General features: G+C 54.5%; 1 protein-coding gene across 2 annotated transcripts; it reads left to right on the top strand.

The window, feature by feature from the left end:
* Nucleotides 1–4,141: 4,141 nt before the first annotated feature.
* TOB2 (transducer of ERBB2, 2) lies at nt 4,142–19,096 on the top strand. 2 transcript variants are annotated; one of them, XM_043966769.1, is made up of 2 exons: nt 4,142–4,295; nt 15,292–19,096. In XM_043966769.1, the coding sequence occupies exon 2, from the start codon at nt 15,385–15,387 to the stop codon at nt 16,441–16,443; it is 1,059 nt and encodes a 352-aa protein (XP_043822704.1). In that variant the 5' UTR covers nt 4,142–4,295; nt 15,292–15,384; the 3' UTR covers nt 16,444–19,096. The 2 variants fall into 2 exon arrangements, with proteins under 2 accessions (XP_043822704.1, XP_043822703.1); XM_043966768.1 differs by lacking the exon at nt 4,142–4,295 and adding an exon at nt 5,629–6,528.
* The last annotated feature ends 3,220 nt before the right edge of the window (nt 19,097–22,316 follow it).

Below are 22,316 nucleotides of genomic sequence, written 5' to 3'. Positions count from 1 at the left end.
GAGAAAGCATTTCTGTAGAGCCAAGCACTGTGCTAAATACTTTTACAAATGTCTCATTTGAGCCTCACTATGACCCTGCAACCCCACGACCCATGTCTTTTATTATTACCATTATGTAGCTTAGGAAACTGAGACAGATTAAGTGACTTGCCCAGGGTCATACAGCTAGTGAATGGCTGGGGCTGGATTTGAACCCCAGTCTTTCTGACTCCAAGCACAGTAATTTCTCTGTGACTCAGTTTCTTCTTATGTACAATGAGTGGGTTGGACCAGAAGACCTCATACTTCTTCCAGCATCGTGATAAGTAGGTAAAAGGCTTGAATTAAGATCAGCAGATAAATTGCAGACTGTCTTGCCTCAGTGAGCCTATAGGAACCTGTCTTCTAATTCCTTAGACTGAAGCACGGAAGCTAAAAGTTCTTTTTCTGAGGTTGGGTTTTGCACTCCCACACCTAATATGTATTGCAATTCTGTTATAGTCATTCTTGAGGTTTCCCGAACCTTTACCCATAATGTCGGGTTGCCACTCCTAAAGCCCAGATGTGATTTCCTTTGAACGAAGGACTGGGATTTCTCAAATCTTTCCTGTTCATCTAAATATACTATCATCATTCCTGGTGAGTAGAAAATCATTTGCACCAACCATCCAATCTTGCCCCCTCAAAGCCAGTTCCTTCCGATTTTGGCTCGGCAGGAGATTCAGATCGGAAGAATCAAATTGGAAACAACAAGAGCAACAACAAAAAACAAACCCCAAGCTATTTTCTTTGATGACTTCAAAGAGCTCAGGGGGCATTTCTCACCCGGGTGTGGGTATCACTCAACTCTGAGAGTTAATTGGGGCCAATTATAACCTGCCTGACCTGTCCAAGTACCAAGCCATCTGGCAAGACTTGCTGACCACTGAAAAAGGGAGAAAGTTTGCTTCTGTGTCCACTCCCCAATGGTCATGCCTTCTTGAGAAACTGAGCAGCCCACTGTGTTATTTTTGGATAGGACCATTTGGAAAGGGAGACAGGTTTAAGTGCCTGAGTGGGAATTTGGCTCAGGACAATTACCAGCCTGTCCAGGCAAGAGGAAATTGATCATTTGAAGAAATGGGGGCGGGGGTGCTCTCCCATGGGAGCTGAAGGGCTTAGCATTTACCAAAAGAGGCATACCAACTTATCTTTGAAAAATTCCCTCTTTTCCTCCTGATGCATGTATGGGGCTTTATTTAGCCTTTCCCCAGAGAACTCTACTGTGGGCATGGCTGGGTTGCCGCAGATCAGGACTGGGGTGTTCTCTGCACTGCAGGGGGAGATTTGAATAAAGGCACACACAGACTCAGGGAAACGTGAAACCATCCAAGCAGAGGGAGGACATCATCAGCTGACACCCAAGGAGAGGAGGTGGAAACCTCATGTCCTTTACCAGTTTAATGGCCCATCACGTGGATGTGGTTGGAGATTCAGTCTCTCTTCCCTGTGGTGGAATGGGAAGAGAAAGGAAGTTAAAGTCAGTGGAACCACATTTTGAACACCCCAACGGTGTGACCTTCGACAAGTCACATCCTCTCTAGGGGCATCACACTTTAGGAAGAAAATTGATAGGGGTGTGAACTGGAGAAGAGAGCATTGGGAAGAGGAGAGAATATAATTATCTCTAAAACTGAAGACTGATGCTAAGCATTAATGCTGCTGTCTATGATTCAGAGGAAATTAGAAGAGTTACAATTCATGTAGAGACCCCTGAGTGTGGTGGTAACCTCATAAGAGCCATCCTCAGGAACCTAAAGGGCTGTCCTGAGGAAGAACTGGACTCAGAAGGCAGAACCAGGAATTTGGGAGCAATGGGTGAAACTGTTACAGAGAGGTATATAGGTCAGGATTAATAAGAGGAACACCATCCCATCCAGGAAAGGGGGGATCAAGCATTAATGAAGCACCTACTATATGCTTGGCACCGTGCTTGAGAAATATCATGTCATTTGTTCCTCACAAGAACCCTGACGGATAAGTACCATTATGAACCCCTTTTACAGGTGAGGAAACTGGGGCAAACAGGGTTAAGTGACTTGGCCAGGGTCCAACAGCTATTAAGTGTCTGAGGCTGGATTTGAACTCTGGTCTTCCTGACTGTAGGCCCAGTGCTGTATCCACCATACCACCTAGCTGCCTAATACCCCTAGAAACCTACTAGAAGTGGATTAAGCCTTTAAGGGAGACAGTGGATGGGTTCTCCCTTACTGGAGGTCTCCAAGGGGAAGCTGGATGACCCTTCATGAGAGGTTTTCCTACTCTGGGAAGAGATTCTATGAAAATGCCACTTTGCACTAGGAAAGTGGAAATCCTTTGTGCCTGGGAGCCACAGGACCCCAGGCTCAAAGACCAAGTGTGCCACTTCCTGTAACCTTCCTGACCTTGGACAAGGCACTTCCTCTCTAAAATCCAAAGGGTCTCTAACATCAGTTCCAGCTCGAGAAGCAGAACTTAACAGACCAGATGGTCTCAGGTGGCCCATCAGATTGGAAAGGCATGTCAGTGCCCACTTTAGTAATCCTAAGTAGTTTCTGGGCCCAAACACTTTTCGTTTGATCAACACAGCTCTTGGGTTTTTGTATTATCTACGATTCCCTTTTCACCCTATAGATAAAAACAAACAAAAAAACAACAAAAAAGGTACAGTAACGACTACAACTCCCATAATCCTTTGCTTCACATGATTAAGCCAACTAGCTTCACGCAACCAACCCCTGCCGCCTCTGCCTCCCTCATCCCTATTGGTCAGTTTCGAAGGGCCAATCAGACGCTGACCGGTCGCGTTTGCTGACCAATGGGGAAGGCTGTTGCTAACATGTCGCTTATATTTTTAGCTCGGCTCTGCTCGTGCACCTAGCAGGTCTGTTTAGCCCCATGTGGAACGGGGAGGAGGGACAGGGGAGGAGGATGAGAGGAGAGGAAAACAGACGGGGAGGGAGGGGAGGGCGGGAGGAAGGGAAAGGAGAAGGAGAGGAGGAGGAAGGGAGGGAGGGGTAGAGAAGAAGGGGAGGAGATAAGGCAAACGGGAGAGAGACGGAGGAGAGAGGGAAGAGGAGAGAGGTTGAAGGGGAAAAGAGAAAGGAGGGAGGGGAAGACGGAGAAATTAAAGGGGAAGGAAGGGAAAGAGAGGGAGAAGGGGAGGGGAGATGGTGAGACGGAGAGGAAAAGCGTAAAGGAAGCAGAGGAAAAAAAGAATTAGGGAAGAGGTGCGGGAGATAATGGAGGAAGAAGACAGGCAGCTGGAAGGAGGAGGGCTTGGGAGGGGAAGGTAGGAGAAATGAGAGAAAGGGAGGGGGGAGGAGGGAGGATGTGTGTGCATGACACGCCCCTACTCGCTCTTACGCACAAGAAAAGTAGTCCGTGGAGGTGCCCCTCTCCCCTGTGTCCGCCCCAAACTGGCTGAGCTTTGGCTGGGACTAGAGTTGAGGGGGCGGAGCGTGCCTTAGCTCCCCCCGCCCCAGCCCCACCCCTGCCAGTGGGAGATGCAGCCCCAGCATTTTCGCTGCAGCTGCCGAGGGAAGCGCTCGGAGACCTGTCCCTTCTTTGTCCCCGGTCCTCTGGCCAAAAAAAGCGGCGTGTTCAAGAAAAGAACATTTTAAAAAAATCGTTAAGACCGAACTTGTCGCGAGCTGAAAACTTGCTGATTCTCTGCCCACGTGGGCTGCCTGCCAGCGGGCCAGGCATGCTGGCATGCGAGAGAAAGGCCGAAGGTGGAGGAGTGGGCGACCTGCTCCGGGACCACCGGCCCGGAGAGCGGACAGAGAACAAATAGTGTTTGTGCACACGCACACGCGCACACTCGCGCACACACGCGAGCTACCTAAGGCTTGCTCGCTCCTCCGGAGGAAGGGATTGGGGTGGGGAGTGGAGGCCCAGGGATGAGCGAATGGGAGGGGGCGTCGGCGCACGTGTCCCAGAGAAACTGGCAAAAAGAGCTTCGGAAACCGACTTCACCAGCCACCTGACAAATCTGCTGCTGGCGTCACAACCAAGCCCCCTTTCCCCTCCCCCGCCCTGAGGACCCCTCCCCCCACCCTCCTGGGACTCCGCCGTCCTGTACAGTCATAAAGAGCCAGAAACGGGGGGCGGGGAGCCTCTGGCGGGGGGGCGGGGGCAGGGCCAGCGCAGGAGCCGAGCGACCTACAGGGGCGTCGGGCGGATTATGCAGGTGGGGGGAGGGCGCGAGATAAACCATGCCCCATTTTTGCTCCCAGCAGCAGTAGCAGCGGCGGCGGCGGCGGCAGCGATGACAGCCTCTCTCACGCTAACTTGAGGTACTCTCCCCGCTCTGGCTATGGAAGCGCCCTAAGGACCCTCTCGTGCCCATCCCGCCCCTGGCCCAGTGGGACGGCTAGCCTGGGGGAGAAGCGACTTGCACGGGCCACCAGGTGCCCCCCCCCCCGGCGGAGCTCCTCACCCCGAGTATCCAGATTTCTCTTAAAGGGGCGTGAGAAGGGGGTGTTTCTGCTTGCCAAGAGATCGTGCGAGCCATGAGGATGTCTCTGAAGTGCACACGCGGAGAAGGCGGCGGCATTGGCCGTGCTGGCCTCTGCGTCCTCCCTGGGACCCCTTCCACCCTGGGGCTCTGCAGAGGAGGAGGCGCGAGAAAGAGACACAGGAGGCAGTAATTTGGTTCCCTTGCCTCTTCCTCGCCCACTTCTGCATCCGAAGGTCCTCCAGTTTACCCCTCTCCCCTCTATCCCTACCTTGTCCCCTGCACCCACTCATCCTCCTCCCTCCAGCCTGCCCTCCTCCTCGTCCTTCCCACTCGGCTTTCAGGCATTAAATTATTCTCGTGCTCTGTCCTAAGTCCTGAACAGATTAGCTGCTTGGGGGAACCTGGAGTCAAGCCAAGTTTAGGGACTAATCGCTCTCAAAACTCCCAGAGAGCGATGCTTTCGCCTTCCTAGCCCTCCTGCCAGGAGCTCTAGATAGCCGAGGGCTATGGGAGCTCGTGGGTCACAGCGTTTGCTCCGTAGAAATGGACGGGACCCCGTCGGGAGGAGGGGAAGGGGACCGTCTTGTGTCGCACACTCATTGTGGGGCGAAGGGGAGAAACGAGGATTTAGAAAGTATCCTAGAAACAATGTGTATGTCACCACTCTGTGCACGGGGTGGAGGTGGTTTGGAGTGGTCTGTCCCGGTGTCTGGCTCTAACGTGGGATGGAGAAACGCTTGGGGAGGGGTCCATCCCGATGTACGGCTCTAGATGTGCCAGTGACACTCGGGATGTGACCTTGGGCGTTTTAAGTCACTTCCTCTCGTTGGTCCTCAGTTTCCCCGTCTGTATACTGGGAGGGGGTTAGTTAGATGGGCGTAGGTCTCTTCTACGTTCTAGAATTCTGTGAGGGAAGAAGGGACGGAGGAGAGAAGAAAGTGAGAGACTGAGGGGAGACAAAGAAAGCAGAGAGAAAAAAAGGGAAATAAGAGGAAGGAGGAAATCTAGGGAGGAAAGAGGATACAAGGAAGAAGAAAGGGACAAGAGAGGAAGAGTAGAGGGAAGAAGGAAAAGAAGGAAAGAGGAAAGGAAAGGAAAGAGGGAGAAGGAAGAAGAGAGAAGGAAAGGAGGAAGAGAGGGAAAAGAGAAGGGGCATCCTCGAGAAGAGAGAAAAGAGCGGAGTGAAAAAAGAAAGAAGGAGGACATTTGAACGGGAAGGAAAGAAAGGGGAGGGGGGGCGAAGGAGACCAGAAGCCGTAGCCTGGGCAGTTCTGGGGTCGCGCTCGTTAGTGGGTCGGTCGGTCCGTCGGGTGGTGGCGCGGGCAAGAGTGGGTTAAAGAAGGTGGTGGCGGCCGGGGTGGCTGGACTCGGGCTGGGCTCGGAAGGGAAGTAGTTCCGGCTCGGGCCCTACTCCTCCCCCTCCCTCCTCTTGCCCCCTCCCCCGCGGAGGCCGCGTCACCGGCCGAGGAGCCGGGATCCGTGCGCGAGGTTGCTAAGGGTGAAACTTTTCATTGACTTCGCTCACTCGGGGCGGGCCGGGGCCGGGCGAGGGAGGCAGGGACGGACGGGGCGGCTGCGGCGCCGCGGCGGCGGGCGGCCAAGCATACACACCGACGGACGGACGGACGCACGGACTCCCCGACTCCTCCCTGCTGCTCCTCCGCCCTGCCCCCCCAAAACCACCCTCCAGCGCCATCGCCGCCTTCCCCCTGCCGTCGAGCCGGGAACAAAGAGCGCTTAGTTGTCACCCCGCGGCGGCCCGGGAGCTCACCACCGACTGTCCGGCTTTAAAGTCTGTTTTAATCCCCACCCCGAGCAGGCAGCACCTGGTGACGAGGAGGAGGGAGACAAGAGACACCCCCCCCCCCTCTCCCAGAGCAGAGACACCCTCCGACTCCGACCTAGCACAGCCTGCCCGGCGGGTCCGGCCCGAACACCACCCTGGAGGCAGCCGCAGCAGCCGCAGCAGCCGCCTCCCCGCCGCCGCCGCCGCCCTCCCGCCTGCCCCGGAGCTCCGGAGGCCCGAGGGACGAGTGAGCCAGCCCGAGAGAGAGAGAGAGAGCCAGCCAGTGAGTGGGGTGGGGACTTGGGGGGCTTCCCTGTCCGCCGCCCAGCCCCCCACCAACGTCCCCCTTCCCTGGCTCTGCCCTCTGCCCCCTTAGCGCTCCGCATCCCCTGCCCTCGCTTGCCCATCCTTCCCTCTCCGTCCTGCCACTTCTTGTTTGCTCGGCTCTGTGCCCTCTGCCCCCCCGGTCTCTGCCCTCTGCTCGCCCTGGATTTCCCCCCCTCCCCTCTTCCCCGCCTTTCTCTGCTCTCCCTGCCGACCGCCCGCCCGGCCGTCATTCATCCTCACTCAGTTCTCGGACGTCTTCCCGTCTTGTCCCGCTCCCCCTCTCTCGTCGTCCCCTTTTCCTGCGCTCGTTCTTTCCCCCCTTCCTGAATGCCCCCACTCCCCTCTAGCCTCCTCCCTCCCAGACCTCCCGCTTCCGATCCCTCTTGGCTCTTCCCTGCCTCCCCTGTACCCCCGTATTTCTGGCCGCCTTGTCTGGGCTCTCTGACCCCTTCCCTCTCTCTTCACTTGTCTTCCCACTTGGCCCTCATGTCCCGGCCCTGTTCCGTCCCCTTCCCTTACGTGCTGACCTTCCTTTTTCTTCTTTTGTGGCTCTCCGGACACCTCCCCCCTCCCCCCACTTCAGTCCTTCAGGAGGTCTTGCCGCTCGCCCTCCATCCCGTTTTTCCTCTTAGCCCAACTCTGTCCTCCCCTTCGACTCAATCTGACCCTCCCCCTCCCCCACTAAACTTTCTCTGGGCTAGAGTTGAAGTTCTCCTCTCAACCCTCCGCCCCCCATGCCCCACCTCCCCCATCCCCTGTAATCTCTACATTTTTCCTCTAAGAAGCTGGAAACCTCTGGTTTAAATCGCTGGGTAGATTAACAAACCTCCTAGCTCCTTAGGGCCACTCTCCCCCTCCCCCACTGACCCAGAGACCTAGGGGTTTTTTGGTCGACCACCTGGGACATCATTTTATTATTCTCTTTGACTGGTTTTCGAGGGTAGATCCTTTGGGGGAGTGACGGCTGGTGGTTAAGGTCCTCTGGCCCCAGGCCCCTCCCCCCCTCCATTTTCAGCTTGTCCCCAGCGTTTGGGGTGTGTAGTGGGGAACCCAGCAATATGTGACTGGTTGCCTGGGTTGTGGTTATGTGCCGAGGTAAGGGGCTTTGGATGGTGGAGAGGCGGAGACATGGGTGAGTCCGTCTGTTCCCTCTCCCCAGCAAAGGTCATTGAGTTGGGATCCTGTCCTTTGGTAGAGGAGAGACTGCCAGAGAGAGGAATGGGGAAGGATAGATACACAAGCAGGCTCAAAGAATTTCTCTTCCTTGATTATTCACCAAGAAGCTTTGGCTAAAGCAGGCACTGGGGGGGGGCGGGGGGGACGACGATTGCCTCATATGTTGAAGGTTTTCTTCTCTCCCCACCCTCTAAAACTGGGCTAGTTTACCTAACTTGTACCTCTTTCTATCCGACCTCCTATTACTCCGAGTTCCCACCCAGTATTGCATCCCCACCCCCTTGGAAAGGAAGAAAAACCTACAAAACTTGTGTGGGAGGAAGGATTAAGAAGATTAAGCTCCCTGAGAAGAGGGATCTCTGCTGGGATCTCCTCGCTCTGATTGCAGGGTGGGCCCCTGGGTGGGAGGAATTTTATATACTGGAAAATCGAACTGCAGGTGCAAAGTGCTTATTTTCCTTCCTGAGAGAGCCGAGCTAGGTGCTGGGGACCTTGCCCCGCCTGGCTGAGCTCGGCTGGGTTACTTTGGACGGCTCTCAGCTCTAGAGCGGGCAGGCCTGGCATGGGCATGTCCGGGGCACCCCGTGCCTTGCCTTCCCTTCTGCCCCTTCTCTAGGTGGGAAAACAGGGACTGCCCGCCTCCTCCCAGTAGCTCCAGACTAGGCTGGGGCTCAGATCAGGGGGCAGGAGAGGTTTGCTTCGGGAGAAATAGCCGTACTCCTCCCCCAGCGCTCCCAGACCTGCTTAGACATAGCCCCCTGCTCCAGTTGGAGAGAGCTGAGGGAAATAGAAGGGATGGAAGCACACGCCTTGACTGGCACCGCAAGACCTGCACTGATGGGCTATTGGGCCAAGATGGGGATAAAACAGGGGGTCTACCCCCATTTAGACTTCTAGTTTATGCACCGAGTAATGGGGAGGGGGGAGGGAGGAATTAATCACTGCGCATCTGCACTGGAAACTTTCCCCTACTCTTGCCCCGCCTCTCTCCCACTGGGCATGCGTGAACTGCCTGGCTTTTGAGCCTTTCAGCCTTCCGGAGATGTGATAGGAAATGTAGTTTGAAGGAAAAGTAGGTCACGGACCCGGCCTTAGTCCTTGGCTTGTCCGAGGACTACAGTTCCCAGAATGCAGTTCGGCCCCCACTTTGCCGTGTAGCTTTTCCCCGATCCCCCCCCCCCCCAGCCTCCGAGGTTAGCCGAAGTTTGTTTGGCTGGTTTCTGGGGAAGGGCGCCTGTGGCTGGGACCGAGGGGGCTGGAGTCCCCACCCACGCCCCCAGCTCCTAGAAATGTAGGGGAGTGAGGGAGGGGCAGGAGAAAGATAATTATAATAAAGCATAGATGTGTCATCTCTTTTAACAAAATTTGCCAAGTGCCTGCTGTGAGATATTGGGGGAAGGGAGGCCAGGCGCCCAGAATGGGGGCAGAGGAAGGGGCTGTGACTCCAGAAGAGTCAGGAGTCTGACCCCACCCCCCAGGCCTCTAGTTCCGGGCCTGTGAAATGGGCACATGCATACTTGCCCCACCTGTCTCATGGTAGAGTGACAGGCTAATACGTAGGTAAAGTTCCTTTAACTATCAGGTATTGTGCGTGGGAGAGAGTAAATGACATTTTTAAGCTTCATCATACCTGCCCTTTGACCATTTGGGGGGGCCCTTGGAGAGCCAGAATAGGGGACCAGGCATGGGGACCTCAGTAGACACATATTTATGCCCAAATGGCAGGACTAGACTTGAAATCAAAAGATGGAGGTCTGAATGTGGTCTCCGGCACTCATGGGTTGTGTGACCTTGGGATGGACTCAGTTTCCCCCTCTGTAGAATGAGAAGATCCCTTTTACAGCTTTCAGCCCTGTGAGTAGAAAGGAGGAGGAGGTGACAATACAACACTCTCTTGCTCTGTTCTTGAGCAGGACGCCTCTGTGCGGAGGCCATACTGTTGGCTCTGGGGGCCAGCTGGGGACTGTCTCCTCAGCCACTGTCTGGAGCCTTAACCCCGCTTTCCAGGTTACTGCCTATGTGAGAGGAGTCGAGGTGGGCCTGGCACAGGGAGCCTCTATGAGTGCTGGTAGGAGGCGATGACTTCCCCGTGTTGCCACTCTCCCCTGTGTCCCTCTCTACTACATCTGGGCATGAGGGGTGTGGGGGCCTGGGGCCGGGCAGAGGGAGCTGTCGCTTTTGTCCCTCAAATCCGGATTCTGTTTAAATGCAGGACTCTGAAGATGGGAATGGTTCAGACCTCCTGACGGGCTGGGCTTGTGGGGAGGCAGGCACTGGCTGCCAACAGACAGTGTAGACTTGTGCCGACTCCTTCCTTCCTTTCACCCACTGCAGGACTTTGTCCTTGTTTCTTGAGCCAGCGTCTGATCCCCACGGCAGCCAAATGCTTCTTTTCTCCTTATGCCATTTGTACTGTTCGGTCATTCCCCCTATCCAGCCTTAGAGACCGTTCTTTATTTCTCTGTGGAATCATTTTCCCAGGCTCCTTTCTCCACTCCCCACCCACATCAGAAACCCTTTTAGGGAATCAGCTTTTTAAAATTTGTGTCTGGGAGGTAGAGTAGCAAGGTCCCTGCCTATAATCTAACTGAGCCTCTTCAGTGTTTTGTTTTGTTGGGTTTTTTTGTGGGGCAATGAGGGTTAAGTGACTTGCCCAGGGTCACACAGCTAGTAAGTGTCAAGGGTCTGAGGTAGGATTTGAACTCAGGTCCTTCTGAATCCAGGGTTGGTGCTCTATCCACTGCGCCACCTAGCTGCCCCCCTCTTTAGTGTTTCTACCCGCAAATCCCCTGTCTTTGTCAACTCCCCAGGGCTGTGGTGTCTGCCTGAATACAGGCAGGCTCAGTGTTGGGAGTCAGAGGTGGGGTGGGATCCTGAGGCCCCAGGGGGACCTGGGGCAGGCATTTCATATGTACAGGCCTCAGTTTCTCCTCGGTACAGTAAGAGGCTTGTACTTAATAGCTTCCGAGGGTCCTTCATCCTCTGGATCTGTGATTCTGTGTTCACGGCTGCCCGGTCTCTGCCCTCCCTTTCCCACAAATAGCTGGTCAGCACAACAGATGAATGTATGGGGCTGGATCTCGTGCACCTCTAGGCCACCACTTCTCCCCAGGGGAGGGACCCTTAGGATCTGAATTTTAGAGCTAGCAGGCATAGGAGAGGCCCTCCAGTCAAAGCCACTCAGTCAGGCAAGGTCACCCAGGAGACTTGCTTCATTGTGAGTCTTAGGAAGAATTGACTGCCGTTTTCAAACATCCGCTCAATGTGCATTTTGGGTTTTGTGATATAACCCCCCCAATCCTTTTTCTTTCTGAAGCCCCCCCTCAAGTTTTCTGCCTTCATCTCAGTCCCCTTTAAATTGAATTTATTAGTTTAGAGGTGATCCAATCTAACTCCCTATTTCACAGTGAAGAGATTGAGGTGGGGAGAATGACTTGTCCAAGGTCAATAGTATTCAATCAGCCAGGATTTGACTTCCTAGATTTATTATTTTTTTACCAGACCCTGTGCTCTTTCTACTAGTCCTGCTGCCTCTGTCCTCTGCTCCCTGAGTCACTTAGAGTAACCCGAGCCTGTAGGCCTGACCAGAGTATGGAGCAGGCAGAACCACTGAGGATTCTTGACCTCCCCTCCTCCCTACTTTTTTTTTGTGTGCAAGGCTCCACCCTGAAGCTGTCTGCCCAGGCCTGTTCTCCAGTTAGAGAGGTGAGGTGTGCTGGTCAGCTTCCTTATTGCGGAAGCCTCCTAGCTCAGGAGGAGCTGGGCCCGATCTGGAATGTGGGCACTGCTGTCCAGGTGGGGCCGCTTGCCTCTTCAAGAGCAGTGGGAGGGCTGATTTCAGAACCTCTGGCTCAAATCAAGGAGGGAGCCCTTCAGAGACTGAGCTGCCTGAGGGGGAAATCGAGGGAGAGGAGGGATCCCTTGGCTGCTGCCGCTGCGGCCGCCATCTTGGCCTGTCCTTGGGAGGAAGCTGGGGTCATGCCTGTGATCCGGTAGACAGAGGGAGCTCTTTGGGCCAATGCAGGGCAGCACCTTCTCTGCTGCCTCTCTCAGGGCGTTTAAAGCAGGAACGAGGGCAGGTCCCGACTTCCAGACCCAGTGGAACACTCTCTGTCTTCCTTCTGGCTTTGTTTATGACCCTCTGGCCTCCAAAGAGGCACCGGGCACCCCCCACTGTGCCCCCTCCTTGGGAGACAAAACCAAAATGAAACAGTCTCCACCTGGAGAGAAAGTGGGTCCGGAGGAGTGAGGACAGAAGAGTTAAAAGTGAAGACGGGCATTTCAGTGAGGGGGAGGTTGGGGGAATCAGGAATGCTTCATGGAGGAGACCAGTTTGTCTGCAATCAGGAGCTGCCTGGAAAAGGCCAGGCTGCAGCCGGGGATGGGTGACTGGAGGCGGGCAGGGTGGCTCTGACCTTGGCCTCGTCCAAGGGCCCACAGCCTCTTCCTGCAGCCTTGTTTCAGAGGACCGGCCCAAAGGCTATCCCTGGCGGGGGAACCCACCCGAGAGCCCTCCAAGAGACCTGCCATTGCAGGAATACATTTGCCATTCTTTCCTTCGGTCAGCTGGGTCGTGCATCCTTCCCTGGGGTCAGACAGCATCCAGAGTCCCTAGAGATCAGTTACCCCATTTCACAGGTAAGAAAGCTGAGGCCCAGAGAAATACAGGGACTTGCCCAGACAAGTTCATGTGGCCTTATTAAGAGCCAGAGCCAGGGGGCAGCTAGGTGGCGCAGTGGATAGAGCACCGGCCCTGGAGTCAGGAGTACCTGAGTTCAAATCCAACCTTAGACACTTAACACTAGCTGTGTGACCCTGGGCAGGTCACTTAACCCCAGTTGTGTCACTAAAAAAAAAAGATCAAAGGAAGAAACCCCTTCCATTCATTTTGTAGAAAGCAAACAGACCCAGAAAGAAAACCATTTAGCTTAAGGTCACAGAGTAAGTGACACACTCTGTTTCCATCACTTGGGGGCTGGGGGGAGGGCAACCAGGTCACCCTTACTTTTCATGACCTGGAGCCTGCAGTGGGAGCCCCGGCCTGCCCATCCGTTCTGTCCCTGGGTGTGCGATTCCCCCAGACACAGGCCTATGCAGTTTTCTCTGTTGAATCTCTCCCTATCAGTACCCCTACGGTCTAGCCTGTCAGGATCTCTGTGGTTCTGTCATCCCTCGTGTTGGGTAGTGGGCAGCCAAGATAAGAGGGGCTGCTTTCACAGAGGGGCACCGGGTACAGTCTCATAACCAGTGGGGGACTCCCAAGCAGGTAGTGGCGATAGAGAACTCACAAACTCACAAGAAAACTTGACCTGACACTTCATTGTGGGGAAGTCTGGTCTTAAGTTGAGACAGAAATAACCTCTGCCCTCAATTTCTCCCTGTTGGTCCCAGTTTTCTTCTGGAATTAAACAGACAAGTTCTTTTTCCTTTTCTGTGATGCCTCCCCTGACTCCACCCTCTTCCCTTATTACTTTGTATGTGTAATAGATATTCATCTGTGTACATGTTATTCTACCCTCCACCCCCACCGCCGCCCCCTACCACCCTGGGGCAGGCACTGGGTCTCTCTTACCCCCATGCCTCCACCCGCTCCTGGCTCACTGCTCTTCCAGTAGACTTTGGGTAAACACTGTTGAGTGATTGAACACTCTGTCTCTTGTCATCATCCTTGCGGCCATCTTTCAGTACAGGCTCACACCCTCACCCCTTGTCTTCTCTGGGGCGACCCCCCCCAGTTCTATTAGTCTGGCCTCATGCAATGGGGTTTCTAGTTCCCAAGCTCCCTACGTTTTTGGTTTTTGGGGTTTTTTGTTTGGTTGGTTGGTTTTTGTTTTGGGGAGGCAATGGGGGTTGTGACTTGCCCAGGATCACACAACTAATAAGTGTCAAGTGTCTGAGTCTGGATTTAAACTCAGGTCCTCCTGAATCCAGGGCCAGTGCTTTATCCTCTGCGCCACCTAGCTGTCCCCGCTCCCTGCATTTTGACCATTCTTGACCAGGAGCAGTGGAGAGAACATAGAGTGAGCTGGACTGGGTGACGCTCAAGTTCCCTTCCCTAGCTCTCTGTGGGGCTGTTTCCCAAGCCGTGGTCATTAGTGGGGAGTGTCAGGGCACATTTCCATTTTTGCCACATCCATCCCTCCCCCTGTGCTGGGTGGTGCAGGGATGACCCCGGGGGTTGTCGAGCAACCTCTCGCCTCTGTCTCCCTTTGGGCTGTCCTGCCAGGTCCTGGAGGCACCCCAGGCCAGTTTCTCAAGGATTATACTCCTCAGGCCTGAACAGCCAGGCCTGTGGTAGATGCCTGACTCGTGGCTGGCTACACCACAGGTTAGGGGTGGATGGTTCCAAGGACTTCTGACTATGGACTTGGAGAATCATAGATCAGGGTTGGGAGGGACTCTGGAGGCCACCATGGCCACCCCTCTTATTTACAAGGAAGAAAGCTGGTCCAGTGTGCTCAAGGGATTTGTTCCTGGTCACATGTCTTGCTCAGACCTTGGTATTCCACTAGCCCGTGGTCCCCTCACCAGTAGAGGGTCAGCCTCAGGACCAAGAACATCTGGATTTGAGCCCTGACATATACAAGCTGTGTGACCTTGGCCATCTCACTTAATGTCTTGGGCTACTCCCAGTTGCCCACGAGTTTTTGGTTTTTTGTTTTGCAGGGCAATGAGGGTTGTGACTTGCCCAGGGTCACACAGCTAGTAAATGTCAAGTGTCTGAGGCCGGATTTGAACTCAGGTCCTTCTGAATCCAGGGCCGGTGCTCTATCCACTGTGCCACCTAGCTGCCCCTGCCCACGAGTTTTGATTTGATTTTGATCCATAAAGGGTGTTAACTTCACAGGCAGCTCCCTACACCAATGAAATTGAAAGTCAGCCACCAAAAAACTTGGAAATAAGACCTAGAAATAAGGAGAGCTTGAGAAGCGATCTTTTTTTCCCCCTCTAACCTCAGTGGGAAGTCCCTCCCAAATTACCATCTCAGCATCGGCCTTTTCTTTGGAAAATGATGCTGGGCCAGGGTGGCGGCCTGAGGCCTCAGAGAAGGTGAGCCAGAAGCCATTGCCATGATCCCCTGTGAGGGACTTGGGTTCGATGCTGAATGTGCCCACACAGTGAGCAAGCTCTGTTGCCAGGCCTCTGACATCCCTGGTGGCACAGGCAGCGTATAGCGGCCCTCTCTCCATGTGCTCTTGTGGGCTTGGTGTGTCTTTGGATGTATATTCAAGGCCTTTGCCCTGTAGGGATCCCCCCCGTCCACGTCTCCTTTAAGGCTATATTGGAGGTGACACATCGGAGCAGGCTCCCTGCCAGGGCCCCGCTTAAAAACTGTCTGCCCTGTTTGCTGCTCAGCGGAGCAGACCTTGCTCGGTATCCCTTTTCATTTGCCAAGGGAATCTCCAGCTTCCCCCGTGTCTTGGTCGCTTTGGCCTGTCCCTGATCCTCAGACAATTCCTGTCCCTTTGTGTGACTTCGGTAGGTCCTCCGGTCCCCCGCTTTGCTTGTACTTACGGGGCCTTCCTCTCTGTCGTTTCCCCAGATCCATCAGGAACCGGAACCTGCCCACGTTCGTGTCTTCCACCCTCACTGCCCTGCACTGTGCTCCCGGCTGCTGGCCCGGGACAAGAGGAACATGCATTTGGAGATCAAGGTCGCACTCAACTTCATCATCTCTTACCTGTACAACAAGCTGCCCCGGCGCCGAGCGGACCTCTTTGGGGAAGAACTGGAGCGCCTCCTGAAGAAGCGGTACGAAGGTCACTGGTACCCGGACCGGCCCCTCAAGGGCTCGGGCTTCCGCTGCGTGCACATCGGGGAGACGGTGGATCCTGTGGTGGAGCTGGCGGCCAAGCGCAGCGGCCTGGCCGTGGAGGAGGTGCGCGCCAACGTGCCCGAGGAGCTGAGTGTCTGGATCGACCCCTTCGAGGTCTCCTACCAGATCGGGGAGAAGGGGACTGTCAAGGTCCTGTACCTGGACGACAGCGAGGGCTGTGGTGCCGCCGCCGAGCTCGACAAGGAGATCAAGAGCAGCTTCAACCCGGAGGCCCAGGTGTTTGTCCCCATCGGCAGTCAAGACAGCTCCCTGTCCAGCTCGCCCTCACCATCCATGGGCCAGTCGCCCAGCCCCACCTTCATCCCCCGCTCGGCCCAGCCCATCACCTTCACCACCGCCACCTTTGCCGCCACCAAGTTCGGCTCCACCAAGATGAAGAAAGGCGGAGGTGGTGCGGGAGGGGCCGGGGGTAGTGGAGGAGGCCAGCAGGCCCCCCCACAGCAGCCCCGCCTGGCCAGGTCTCCCACCAACACCCTGCTGAGGCAGAAGGGCCTCTCCTTGTCTATGCATTCTCTGAACTTCATCGGGGCAGGGCCGGCCCCCCAGTCCCAGCTCTCCCCCAACGCCAAGGAGTTTGTGTACAACGGTGGCTCCCCCAGCCTCTTCTTTGATGGGGTGGACGGGCCGCCCAGTGGCGGCCTGGCCCCCACCCCCTTTGGCAGCCCCAGCAGCGGAGGCTCAGGTGGCGGCAGTGGCAGCGGCGGCAGCGGTGGTGGCTTCGACGTGGCCCAGGTGTTTGGAGGTGGTGCCAATGGCCTCTTCCTAGAGAAGTCGCCCTTTGTGGAGGGCCTCAGCTACAACCTGAACACCATGCAGTACTCCAGCCAGTCGTTCCAACCCGTGGTCCTGGCCAACTGACCACCACCACCACCGAAAGGAGAAAGGAAAGGAAAGGAAAAAAAAAAGGAAAAATAGAAATATACAAAAAGATTTCCCATCTTCTTCCTTCTGGCTTCTTGGAAAGAGAGACGCCCGGGCCAGGCTTGGGCAGCGAGCCCCCTACCGACCCTTTTAACTTGATCCCCTGCTATTTTCCTGCCTGTCTCTGATTTCTTTGGTTGGTTGGTTTGGGGTTTGGAATTTCTTTATTTTTTACATTTAGGTTTTTTGTTTTCCCCTAACATCCCTAGTGCTGAAGGTGGGCCAGGTGGGAGCTGCCCCTTCCTCTCACACCCGACTGGTCTGGGGCCTCTGCTGTACCAAGAAGGGCCCGGGGTGGGGGTGGGGGGAGACCTCTCAGCCCTTGGGGGAGAGGAGAGAGGAGGGAGGTTCTCCCCACTCCCTTCCAAAGCTATGCACCCTTTGGGGATCTGCCCTAATCTGGCTGGTGAGGAGTGCCGGCAGCAGTGGTTCCTATTTCCCCCCCCCCCCACCCCAGGAGGCTTAGGGGTCTTCCCCCCTGTTCCGGGGCCTCCCTCTCCTCACCCTTTCCCAGCTTGCCCACACCTTTGATCTCAGGGGCCCCAGCCTTCCGCAGCTTGGACATCTCCCCAGTGCCTCAATTGCCCCATTTCTTGGGCTGGGGGGACCTAAAAGGTCACAAAGCCATATCCTGGGGTGGGCGGCTTCTTTCTGGATGTTGAGGGATTCCTGATGTGGGTGAGGTGGGCAGGGTCAGGTTGGGGGAGGGTTGGTTCTGAGTCCTTTGGTGGGGGTGGGGCATGGTTCTAGAATACTCAAGATCCATTAGGGTGTGGAACACTGAGGGAATTAGCATCCTCAGCTGCCTGATTTCCAGACTACCTGCACTTTTATTTCAGACTCTGACCAAAAATACAAAGAAACAAAGGTTTTTTGCTCTGGGTGAGTGAGTCGGGGCTGCACAGTACAGCTGGACTGCCTGGCTCTTCCTTCCCTCCCGTGGGGTCCGGCCTTAACTCAAGGGTGCAGACTGATCGCCCCAACTGACCCTCGAGAGCGTTTAGGGGGCCCAAAGCAGTGCCTGGAGGAGGGGGCTTGGACAAATAACTGTCCTGAGACTTGAATTCAGAGTTCATTTTCCTTCCCCCTCTTCCCCTGTATTTCTGCCCTCCCTTGGCCTTAAACTGCACCCTCCCCTCAGAGCCCCTTTCTTCATTGCTGCCTTTGTGGGAGAGGATAGGGCTGGACAGGAGCCCTCAGCCCACCCTCCTTCTCTGCCCCCTCCCAGGCCTGTTCTGGAGTCCAGATGGGCCTGTGAAGGACTTGCTTTGCCCTCTTAAGAAGAGAGAGTGGGCGTGTGTGGCAGCTCCCACTGGCCAGCTTCTGACTGCCTTGGCGCGCTAGGCTTCGGGCATCCAGGCCCGCCCTCTCCCACCTCAGGCAATGGGACGTACCAAAGTCCTCAGCCTAGGTGCCAAGGCCGACACGAAGCTGTGCTGCGGGTGGCATCTTGGCCAAGGTGCCCACTGCCAATGTAGCTGCCCCCACTTTCCCACCCTGCTCTGTTGGGCAGGCCAGCTCTACCTCCCCCAGCCGGGCAACTTCCCGGCTTTGTAACCCAGCACCACCCCCCTGCCCTCCGCATTGTACTCAGGGTTGAGCCCTGGCTGGGCAGCCCTTCTCTCCCTAACCCCCTAAAAATTGATGACCCCGCCTCCCCCAGAGGGTTCCAGGGGCCCAGGCAGAATGTCACTAGCTCCCCACGATGCCCATGAGAGCCGGGGTGCTGCCTTCCTTCCTTCACTTCAGCATCCTAGCCCTGTCTGTCTCAAACTTGCACATGGAGCACGGGGAGCAGCCTGTGAAGGAAGAGCAGGGGTCGCTTTCCCCTGGGCTGTCAGGAGTGGGCCCCTGCTCACTGCTCACTCTTTCCCATCTCAGACATAGGCATTCATCTTCGAGTTTATTTTTATTTTTTATTTAAAAACAAAAACAAAAAACAAACCTGCACTAATTTACCTGGTTTCGTAGGAGAACTTTTTTTTATTTTTTACCTTTTTTTGGTGTCCGTTTGTAATGAATAATTTGCTACATTTGTAAAATGTAAGAGGTATATATAATATATGTATATTTCTAACGTTAAAATTGTAATTTTTTCTTTTGGAGATTTTTTCTTAAAAAGAGGAGAGAAATAAAAAATATTTTTTCAGGAAAAAAAACTTTTGGGAAAAAAAGAGGAGAGACTTGAACCCTTTTCTCCCCTGGGTCCCCATCCCTCATTCATCCCGCCTCCCCAAGAAGGAATCCGAAGGTTGGGTTGACTTGTAAACTTAGGCCAGGATGACGGATTTTCTTCGCAAAGCAGCAGGGTCTAGATCCCCTCTTGTCTTGCCCCCAGGGCAGGGAAGGATCATAGAGGGGGGTCCGGAGAAGGGGGTGGGGGTTGGGGAGCAGGATAGTTTATTTTTTTCTTTAGTGAAGGAGGAATACAATCAAGAGTTTTGTATTCAGACCGTCGTGCAATATTTTGGAACGGGACATTGGAGTGTTTCGAGATTTAGTTTGGAAACAAAACACACGGTTGATCAAATCTGTACAGTTTCTATTGTTTCAGATTTTTTTAAGTTTGTATTAAAAGCATGATATCTAATAGCAGTCTCCTTGTCTTTTAGTTTTCTGGATGTTACCGAGGGAAATGGGAGGACGGGAGGGAAGCAGCGAGCGGGGAAGGCCTCCATCATCAAATTTCAGAGCTGCAAAGGGCCCTGGGAAATCAGGGCTCCTATTTTACTGAGGGGGAAACTGAGACCCATAAAGGGATAGGGACCCTGCCCAAAGCCGAGTAGCTGAAAAAATAGCAGCACCGGAATGTTGGCCTCGATTCTGAGAGTGTGGGTGTAAAGGTGGGTGAGCCCCTGAGGCTCCATTCAGCTCTCAGTCAAGCTCTGAAGTTGTGATCCTGTCCAGATGAGGGAACAGGCCCGGAGCCCCACTGGCAGTGAGTGGCAGAGACAGGACTGATGGGACAGATCCAGTGCCATGGCTCCTCTCTCCATTTTGCTGATGAGGGAGCTGAGGCTGGAAATGCCCCATGTCCAAGGTGACACATGCAGCATGGCAGCTCGCTACCAAGTGCTCTGCAATCTAGTGCCCTTGTCTCAGGTTCAAACTAAGGCCTGCTGTCCCCAGTGGGGGCCCTTGGTAGGTACCAATCCTGGTCCTGTGACCAGGGCCAGGCTAGGGATTTTCTCGCTTCTCTCAGACCTTGTTTTGCCAGACCTGTGGGTCCAGGGGAAGGGGAGGCATCCTGCCCTCCCTGCAGGTCCTCTCCTTATGTCTTTGGAAAGTTGGCTGCGATTCTTTCCATTTCGTGTCATCTCCCTCCCCTCCCCTGAGGTCTCCCTACTCCAGTTTCATCCAGTAGCCTGCCTCACCCCACCAGGTGACTTGTGTATCACCGGGCAGCCTTAAGCTGGGCATTTGCCAGAAATATACCTGCTGTTGCTTTGAATGGGTCCTTTAAATCCAGAGCTTAGACTTAATCCCTCAGCGGGAGGGGTCAGATACAATCTCAGGCTAGATCTGGCCTTTGGACACTGCCCATGTTACACAAGCCCATATGGAGGTGGCCAGCTGACCAAGATCACCTAGGAAAGAGCTGGCTCAGGGTTTGAGCCCAAAGGCAGGGTCTTTATTTGGGGACCCAGGCAGTCTTGGGGATGCCCCTAACCCCCATACTACATTGGGAAGAGGAGACCTTTCGTCCAGCTTCTACCTGACTGGCAAGTGGTCATCCAGCTTTTGTTTAAAGACCTTCCAAGGTCTTCACAAAAGGAGAGAAACGCTCAGGGAGCCCAAGGTCACACAAGGGGTAAGCTGACGGAGCCAAGATTCGAACCCAGGATTTCTTTCGCCAAAGCCAGTATTCTTTCCTTTGAATCACAGCAGGAGAAACAAGGAGGGTCCTGGGGTCCTTGCTGTCTTGCTCCTATTAAATTCTATCTCCTCTACAACTGATCGACCAATAAGCATTTATTAATCACCTACCACAAGCTGAGAACACAAAGACAAACAGTCCCTGCCCTCAAGGTGCTGCCGATCTTTCTGAAGAGACACCTTGTTCTGATGTAGGAGACCCAGCAGCTGGGGGGGGGGGCGTGTTAATGTACAAGATGGTCCTTGAAGTGAGCTTTGAAGAGAACCAGATTGCAAGAGCTAAAGTTAAGAAAGGGAGATGGGAGATGACCGGTGCAAAGGGGGTCTGGTAGCAGAGACGGTAAGACCAGTTTGTCTGGATTGTGGAGAGCGTGACAGGGAGGACTGAAGCCAGAAAGGTGGGTCAGGGCTCTGTCCTAAAGGGGGTGAGGTGGCAGGATTATTTTTGATCCCAGAGGGAGTAGGGAGCCACAGGAATGCAGGTGTGTGACCAGGTAGAACTACTGCTGGTCAGCGGAGTTCAGACAGGGGCCTTAGGCAGATTTTTTTCCTCTTGTGATCTCCCAGACCCTTGTCCCAGATGCTTCACCCCCGTCTGTTCTTCACCCACTGACTCCGTCCCAAACAAGATCAGGAAAGGCAGGTCCTCAGTTTCCCCAGCCAGTCCCCTCTACGTCTCCTCTAAGGGATGGGTTGGGTTTTTTGCCTTCTTCCCAGCACCTTGGACAGCAGAACAACTAAAGCACCAACTGTCTCTTCTGTCTCTTCTGGATCTGTGCCAGCTTGGCTTGGGAGCCGGTCTCTGCCCTCCCCCCACCTTTTGTTTTGTTTTGAGCGCAGATCTCCACCTCTCTTCCTCTCCGCCTACTGAGAGAGGCAGTGTGGAATGGTGGAAGGAGCCCAAGGACCTGGGTTCAAATGCTGCCTCTGATCCTCCCTGGACTAGGTGGGCTTAGATCCCTTTCAGCTGCAGGTCAGAGATCCTGACTTACCATCTTTATGACCCTGGGCAAGGCTGGGAGGGATGCTTTTGTGTGTCTTGGTTCCCTTTGTTGGGGGGCCCTTCTCAGAACGTGTTCGGAAAATGCTAGATTTCAATTCAAGGCCAGTGAACACAGATGTCATTCTCCCCCTTCCAAGTTCCTTTTGAAATCTCACTAACCCTGTGGGGAGGGGGGCAGTCTAAGAATCCCTGGACTACATGCTCTGTGAGATCCTTTCAGGTGGGATTTCATTTCCATTTAGGGGATTGTCTCTCCCAAGACAGACTGCAGGGCAGTGGCTGCACAGGGTGTAGTCCTAGAGTCACCTGGTAGGGAAGGAGAGTCTGGTCATGGAGCCATTGGGTCAGAGGGAAGACTGGACCCTGACTCCTCTGGGCCATCTCTCTCTCCCCTCAGCCTCTTCTCCTCCACTCCTCTCACCCCCGACACCTGGTCCACCATCTTCTTAACATTCTACCAGCTGAGGCAAGTTACTCCAACCCATGCAACATGAAACCTTTGTGCTGGACTCTGTACAGGAACGGAACCCTCTGCTTTCGAGGGGCTGATAGTCGGACAGAGGAGAGATGGGGCTTACAGATCTGTAGGACCCGAGATGGGATGAAAATGAGAGAGGCAAGCTCAGCAGGTGGGATGAGGAGGGAGTGTCTTCCAGTGCTGGGTACCAGCAGGACTAGACAGGAGCAGGGAATGAGTCAGGAAGAAAGCATGGTTGGAACGGAGAAAGGTCATGGGAAACTCCCAGGTCAGGAGGGGCCCCACATGCCAGGCTAATCTGAGAGTTGGGATGGACACCAGGGGCCTCTGGTCCAACCTATCTCTGAACTAGAATCCCTACTACAATATCCAGGACGACTGGTCATCAGCCCCAGGCTTCCAAAAATGAAGGGCAATAAAAGGTTTGTTCAAGAGCACCTGCCTAGTAAGCTG

Source organism: Dromiciops gliroides, chromosome 5 (assembly GCF_019393635.1).
Source record: "Dromiciops gliroides isolate mDroGli1 chromosome 5, mDroGli1.pri, whole genome shotgun sequence".
Taxonomy (NCBI): domain Eukaryota; kingdom Metazoa; phylum Chordata; class Mammalia; order Microbiotheria; family Microbiotheriidae; genus Dromiciops; species Dromiciops gliroides.
Note: the sequence above shows the minus strand (reverse complement) of the source record. Positions and strands in the feature narration are given on the sequence as shown.